Source organism: Ruditapes philippinarum, unplaced genomic scaffold (assembly GCF_026571515.1).
Source record: "Ruditapes philippinarum isolate M1 unplaced genomic scaffold, ASM2657151v2 ctg9821_1_1_1_1, whole genome shotgun sequence".
Taxonomy (NCBI): domain Eukaryota; kingdom Metazoa; phylum Mollusca; class Bivalvia; order Venerida; family Veneridae; genus Ruditapes; species Ruditapes philippinarum.
In genome coordinates this window covers 24,058-32,638 of record NW_026866783.1, presented here as the reverse complement: position 1 = coordinate 32,638, position 8,581 = coordinate 24,058, and the positions used below count along the sequence as shown (strand labels likewise).

The 8,581-nt window shown below is 30.9% G+C and overlaps 1 protein-coding gene across 1 annotated transcript; it reads right to left on the bottom strand.

Annotated features, from left to right (window-relative positions):
• Positions 1–4,605: 4,605 nt before the first annotated feature.
• Positions 4,606–8,086, bottom strand: LOC132733715 (ATP-binding cassette sub-family A member 2-like). The gene is made up of 3 exons (XM_060720392.1): positions 8,000–8,086; positions 7,397–7,598; positions 4,606–4,865 (listed from the first exon to the last, which is right to left on the bottom strand). Exons 1-3 carry the CDS (start codon positions 8,084–8,086, stop codon positions 4,606–4,608), a joined length of 549 nt encoding a protein of 182 aa, XP_060576375.1.
• Positions 8,087–8,581: the final 495 nt, after the last annotated feature.

The window sequence follows — 8,581 nt, the reverse complement described above, 5'->3', positions numbered from 1 at the left end:
TCAAGAATGCATTCGGATTAAAATCGATAAATGTGATTTGATTTCAGTGCCGTAAAACACAATACAAAACGTGACAATTCTATGTTTCTTAGTTGTTTCATATCCGTGTAGACAATTTTGCAAACGCTTGACAATTTTCATTAAAATATACTTAAATATAAAGAAAGCATATGCCTCAAAAGAATGTCAAAAAAAGGAGTCGAACCTCGACCTCTCAAACATTAGGTAAACACTTAACCAACTGTGTTATTGCGGATGTTACTAGCACCTATATAAAGCTAGTGAGTTTTCCAAACATCAGTTATACACTCCATATTAATTCTCGTAAAATAAACGGACTAAACCGAAGTGGGATTGAATATTTAAATGAGTGCTATAATGTATTCATAATTGACAGGTCAATAAAATCAGACTATACTTGAAAAATTAAAGCATAATTAGTATATTTTATAAGCGTTGTTTTTTATATGCATGTATACAGTATCAAATAAATGTTCATATTTTGTATTCTTGTCATTCTGGTATCTTTCTTGTCTCAAAAATTTGCAACCAATGCATTAAATTCATTTAATTTCATTCAATAACATGATGCAAGTATATAATATTAGTCTTTGTTTACGAAACTATTTCAGACAAAGTTCCTTTATATCTATTTAATATTCATATTCGGTATCTTCGTTCTAAATCTGTCAATCTTTACAGTACTGTATAGCGAGTCACAGTAACTAAATAACTTAGCTAATTTAAACTGTCTTCTATGTTAAAACAAGGTTTCATTTAAAGTTATAGTTTGAAATATCTATTTTTATCACATAAACCGCGGCGCAGGAGTGTAATAAAGCCATTTAATAAAAACGATATTACACTAGTGTAATAACACTTTGATGTGACGTCATTTGCGCTATATATAAACATAGCGTGAAAGCGCGCTAATGTTAGCGTTACACTATAGGCGCGTCATTGAAAAATTACTCATTTTAACAGTTTACTGTTCTTATTATATATATGTGATAAATAGAATATTATATTCGTATAGATTCAATACTAAATTTATTGAACTTGTTGAACAAAACAATATTATGCTCGCCAAAGGCTCGCATAATATGAATTTATTCAACTCGTTCAATAAATTTAGTATTAAACTACACTCATTCAATATCCTCTATCTATACTTTTGTGAGCTATTTTATATACTGTTTAAATAGTAACGTTCATGTTCGTCATTCTCGTTCATATTCGGGTAACTTTTTGGTCTACAACCAAAAGATCAGAATTTATTTTCTTTCATTAAAATACATATGATACAAGTAATTAATAGTCTGTGTTGACGTAAGTAATCCCATAAGAGCTGATTTTAAGAAAATAATATTCATATTCGGTACTCCCGTTCATATTCGCGAATATGAATTTATATTCGTTATTTAGTCATACCATTCAAAGCAGTCCATTATGACAGAAGCTTTCCTAGCAAAATGTTTGCGGAACTCAAGAGGCATTGTGGTCTGCAGTTCTTCTCTTTCTGGCCAATATATGAAATGTTTCATTCTAACAATCATAATATGTATAACCAAAGTAAATATTCTTGATAGTGTGGAGGATGAAGTCTTAAATCTATATGCCAAATCTTACAATGGGAAATTATGTTTCAGTCTCATAAGAGTGAGCAACACTCTCTCAAATGCCTCATTTTTAGACACATATTCTATTTCATATTAAGAAATGGTGACACAAAATCCATAACCACCATCCAAGTCAGATAATTTGGAAGGCCTGTATAATATTTTACTTTCTCATAATCTTCTTTGAAACTTTCTTGCTACATGTAGAATAGGTTCAGTTCTGATTTTAAAGCCTCATTCTCCGACAACACTCTCTGAATTTCAGTATTATTATTTAATGCTTTCCAGTGTTTTATTGTAATATATCATATGATTATATTCTGATAAACGGGCACTAGTGAAATTTATAAAGTATAATTTTCACTGTAGCCGGACTATATATCTGAATGCAGATAAAAAGAAAATCATTAAACTAAATGGAATAACAGGCAGAAATAAATGCTGTCATGCGTAAATTTTGCTTCTTTAGGGAAATAAAGTCGATGTCATCATACATAATGTTAAAAATGTAACAAAATTAGATAAGTGTAACAGACCTATACTTCAAAATTGATGATGTGACGTCATGATGTGATGACGTCACAAGGGAGAATGCGTGACGTTACATGGCGAAATTAGTAAAAAGTACTTAATATCACTTAAAAACCATGAAATAAAACGAAAATTTATTTGTTTTACAGTAAACTCCGCTTATAACGAACTCATTGGGACATTCAAAATCTGTTCCTTATATCCGGAGTTCCTTGTAAGCATATAGCGAATTAGTTCCTTGTATCAGGAGTTTTTATAGCGAACAGATTTACATATAACGAACTGATTGTTAAACATCATCCGCCATTTTTAAGAGCATTTGATTAAGAATAGTCATTTATTTCTTTTTTAGACACAATACCCGGAAGCGTAAATTTTGGAATTTGCTTGAGTTAGAATCAACCAACTTTACAGGAATAATGATCAACATAATTAAATTACAGGAATTAGGAAATGATCAACATCACTGTGAAGCTATGCAACTGGGACTTTGCATACGGATTTTTTCATTTTTGTTAGAGTTATTGCCCTTGACTTACAGTAGTATAAATTTGCAATTTTCAACTTATTCATGCATACATTAAAAAGTATTTGATTTGTAGGCCTGAAAGTTTACAAAAATGTTGGTCAGCATGTGTTCTTATGCACCTTGGGGTTTGCTTGTGGATTTATTCAGTATTTGTAAAGGTCTTGCCCTTTACTTAGTAAAATACTTTTAGTTTTCAACTTGTGACACATGTAGTCCAAAAATATTCGACCTAGAGTCATAAAATTTCTTTTCATTTCAATCAAGCATACTTTGAAGTTTTATATGGATTATGTTTGCAAGCATGCATGATTATGTTGAAAACCGATAATTATTTTAATCGAGCAAAACTATTAAAGAAAAGAAATTATAGAATAAAAGGAATTACCGTTTTATCTTTGTGACAAGAACTCAAGCTAAACATATCTTAAATAGAAAACTATTACATACTTCTATACAAATTCATTTTCATATATTGAATAACATACAACAATAAACGGTACATTCCGCGAGTTTTATTCCGTGCCAATAAAAACGAAAGTTGTCAAAGCGGGATATATTGACGAATAGCCGATATTTGGAGTTCGTTGTAAAAGTGTAATTTAATGCACTTTTAACTAAATTGGGACTAAGAAATGAGTTCCTTATATTGCGATAATTCCTTATAACCGTGTTCGCTATAACCGTATATTTTTATATTAAATAAAGAAGGGCAAAATTCGGGCCAAAATAAATTGTTCCTTATAACCGGAAGTTCGCTATAACCGTGTTCGCTATAAGTGAAGTTTACTGTACATACAAGATTGAAATATATTTCATTGTGAAGGTACACCAGCTATTTTATTTTCACTTGTTGCTATGCCACTTGTGAAAATATTGCATCTGGTGTTTACTCGGTGAAATTATATTTCAATCTTACATGCAAAACAAACAAATATCCTCTAAATTTTACTATCTCATTCATTTTATGTTTCTTGATCATTTTCCTTACATGGTTGTAAAGACTTCCCAGGGCCTTCTGTTTTCCCTTTCCAAGTAAATGTACATGTCTCTGTTTCTACTTCATTGAATTCAAAAATTACTGATTCGCTGGACAATGTTACGATGTCAGTGTGTCACAATGTGTTGTAAATTTAAATTGAAATAAATGAACTCTAAATTACATTTTACTATCCGTTTCAATCTTTTTTTTTTCTTCAACACTGATTTTGTTGGAGTCATAGCACCATCTAAATTAAGCGTAGGATCTGAGTGATGATACATAGGTGCAGGTTTTCCTGAAACAGTCACATATTCAAAAATTTAGTTTCAAAAATAACATGAGAAATAGGTTTTCATATGCATCTGGATCTATTATTTAATGTAAGACAGAATTGTTGATGTCGGTGATGACGGCACGTTGGGCCAACTGTTGTATGTACATATCGCTCCAGATTTACCTTACATTTCCTTTTTTTATTCAATAATTTTATATTAGCAGAAATAAATAACACGAAGCTTCATATATTATTTTATATGATTTGACAAACCTTTCAGGAAATGATTGGAGCAAATTTTAGAAAACTTCGTCGGTGCATCTTTTTGACTTATGTTAGAAATCCACAGTATTCGTCTTCGTAAATTCTCCTTCATTTTATCTGACAGACGGAATTGAATAAAATCCCAAGCTACACCTTTGGTTTGCACGATTACTGCAACCATTAACCGAACAAGAAATTACCATTTCTGTTCTAAATTTAGATTGTTTACATATAGGTCCATTGAACTGTATTGTTTGCCAATCAAAATGGTGGCCACGGTAGACTGCGCAACGGATGATGGGAAGTCAAGACGTCACATGAAAACTATCTACAAATAACAGGCCAGACTGCATATCTATAAACTCTGGCCAGACAACTGGTCTCTAATTGGAGATTCTTCATTGAAATTTCAATCAGTAGCAATGTATGTTTTTAACATGAATTGCGCACAGTTTAGGTTAAAAACTATGACAAAATAAATATCTTTCACCTGTATCCACACAAAACCAAAGTCATAGTAGAGTAAATTATTTGAACCACTGCTCAGGTACCAGAATGGTGGTCTAATTATGTTGGTTTCCGGATTTAATGTTGCGTTTTGTCTGATCTTATAGTGGACATGCCACGGTAGTGTGTACATGGGATCATTTAACTTCTCGAAAACCAGCCCTGAAATATAACAATAAAAATATGTTATCAGTTATTAATGATAAAAATATATACATGTATATAAAACATTAAGAAATTATACTGCTTTATAAGGTATTATAAACATTACATCACATGCTCTAGACAAAATAATTAAGTATGAAAAATAACAAAGAGCAATAACTCCAACATTATACAAAATAAAGTTGTAGTTCTTTTTCACTTCTTTATGAGATTTATCCACCAATTAAGTTTCATAACACTTATAACTTTTGAATTATGCAACAGTAAAAAGTAATATAAAAAAAATACAAAGAGTTATTAAACCAAAATTATGCAAAAAAAGAGTTGTGATTCGTGTGTACTATATTTTTGTAATAATATCTATTCATATATCATATATGAAGTTTCAAAATTGCAGGCAAATTGCTTAAGCAAAAGAGAGTTATTGTTCCCGAGTTATGCCTCATTTAAAATTTGCTTATCTATAAAGTTTAAGTTTCCATTCCTTGTTGAGATATGCTCTGTACAAAAAAAAATTTAAAAAAATATCCAAGGGCTCCAAATTATACACTTACCAACAAAATTATACAATTTTAAGGTGTGTTACATGTTCAAGCACATAAACATAATAACTCCAACATTTTAGCATTTGATAGTATTGCGGGCAATACAGTAGTCCCCTACCGGTCCCTCAAAAAGTTCTTTAATTGTCATACACTCCTGTGTATTGCCATTTATAATGAATTTGAGGATGAAGTCTGTATTTGAAAATATCAACCACAAAACATAATAAAATAAGTTTGTCTATATCACAGTAATGTGTTAAGTTTCCATGCTTAGTAAGGAAATTATGTTTATACAACCTTGTCATATTATTACGATGTGGGATTTTAAAGTAAATCCTATAAGGAATGAAGAAGTTGGAGTGAAAATACCAGTTTCTCGAAAAAAATCTAAGTTAAAGGGGGACATAATTCTGGAAATAGTCTTGCTAGAGTATTTAACCTTCTCAAAAATGTTGAATGATAATAAGAAACATATATATGACGTTTGAAGTAGATACATTAGGAAATAAAGAAGTTATTTAAAAAAGACAACATTTCAAGTTCAAGGGAGGTAAAACTGATAATTATTGTGCTAGAGTTGTAAACCTTGTCACATATGATGTGGTTGATGACCAAAAACTTATATTTAAAGTTTTAAGTAAACACCTTAAGAAAAAAAGAACTTATAGTTAAAAAAGCTGAAAAATTTAAATCACAAATCTTGAAATTCAGGCTATTTGTTGCCATAGCAACCAGAATTTTCAACGTAGGAAGAAAAGAAAAAGATGTGCATAATCTCCAGACTGCCATCTACCCATATTTCAAGTTTCATAAAAAATATTTTTAGTACTTTTTGAGTTATCACTGGATCCAGTTTATATGTTAATTTGCCATATTTTCAGACTATTTGTTAATATTTAAAAAAATCTAAGTTAAAGGGGGACATAATTCTGGAAATAGTCTTGCTAGAGTATTTAACCTTCTCAAAAATGTCGAGTGATAATAAGAAACATATATATGAAGTTTGAAGTAGATACATTAGGAAATAAAGAAGTTATTTAAAAAAGACAACATTTTTTCCCCTAAAAAATCTAAGTTCAAGGGAGGTAATACTGATATTTTTTGTGCTAGAGTTATAAACCTTGTCACATATGATGTGGTTGATGACCAGAAACTTATATTTAAAGTTTGAAGTAAACACCTTAAGAAATAAAGAACATATAGTGAAAAAGCTGAAAAATTTAAATCAGAAATCTTGAAATTCAGGCTATTTGTTGCCATAGCAACCAGAATTTTCAACATAGGAAGAAAAGAAAAAGATGTGCATAATCTCCAGACTGCCATCTACCCATATTTCAAGTTTCATAAAAATATTTTCAGTACTTTTTGAGTTATCACTGGATCCAGTTTATGTGTTAAATTTGCCATATTTTCAGACTATTTGTTGCCATAGCAACCAGAATTTTCAACATAGGAAGAAAAAAAAAAGACGTGCATAATCTCCATACTGCCATCTATCCATATATCAAGTTTCATGAAAATATTTTCAGTACTTTTTGCGTTATCGCGGGATCCAGTTTTGTGGACGGACGGACTGACGGACTGACAGACAGACAGACAGACAGACAGACGGACAGACAGACAGACGGACAGACGGACGGAGGGTAAACCTAAAGTCCCCTCCGGTTAAACCGGTAGGGGACTAATTATATGCAATAGATTTATTATTCTTAAGCAAGAAACAAAAAGATGTTTATCCATCTACATGTAGTTAGTTTCAAGGTGATACAACAAACAGTTTTTGAATTATGCTCTAGACAAATAAAACCCGGACATCTTTATGGATAGACTTACAAATTTAATGTGTGGAAATTATTATTCTGCATTCACAAACACAAATACATTTGTATTTGAAATTATAACTTGAGTCGGATGTGTCGCCTTGTTAACAGTATTAGTAGTCAGTTAGGCATTTTAAGGCAACATTAAAAGTGAATAACAAACCTGCCACAACGGTGACATTATCCTGGAACTGTCTGTTTAAGAAATAATATTCTAGTTCATCCTCAGTACTGAAGCTAGTGAACATGTTCATATCTACATCTTTCACCAGGTTTAGCCAAGTGCAGGCCATATTGTCCAGAAATGAGAATACTTGATACAATTTTGAAATTTCCTCCGTGTCTATTACAGCAAGGTCTCCACTCTGAAATATATTTTCCCAGCATTGTGTTTAACATTAATTTCAAGTTATGATTAAATGCCGTAGGAACAATGCTTAAATAAATCTGGAAAATGAAAGATTCCTTGAGAGCAATTAAAACTAAACAGGTGAGAAATGAAGACTTTGATTGAGATGAAGTATTAGGCACCATTTTACACTAATATCAAGTATGGGGCACCATTTTACACTGAGATAAAGTATGGGCATCATTTTACACTGAGATAAAGTATGGGCATCATTCAACATTGAGATAAAGTATGGGGCACCATTTTATAGCTAACAGTTAACAAATGCTTTTGTGAGTATAAGATTTTCGAAAAAGGGGAAAAGCAACAAAATAAAACTTCCACAATTTTGCAAAATTTACATATAGGGCTAGTTACCTGTAAAATATAAATCTGTTGACTAATATTCCCAGATATCTTCTGCCACTGTTCAGCATAATATGTTATATTACTGTACATTGCCATGCTTGAATTCACCTATAATAACAGATAGTTTCAGATTTTTACAATAATTAGCTCTCTTGACAAAACTGGCAGCCATTTGGGGGTCATTATTCAAAACATGTATAATTGATAAAATAATGAAAATATGTTCACAATCAAGTGAACTGTCAAATTTTTTATTAGGATATGATGAAATGTATTATTCAAACATCAATATCAACAAGATTTTTATCAGATAACTTGAAGACGACAGACTTGTGGGAGATTTTATCTTTTCTGAAGCATAACCAGTAAACTTTGCTTATATATATATACTCGGGGACCGCAAAATTTATGTATTAGTGGTATATTGTGGTATATTGTTATAAGCGGTATGTTGTTATAAGTGGTATATTGTTGTAAGTGGTATATTTTTATAAGCGGTAAATTGTTATAAGCTGTATATTGTTATAAGCGGTATATTGTTAGAAGTGGTATATTGGTGTAAGCGGTATATTGTTATAAGCAGTATATTGT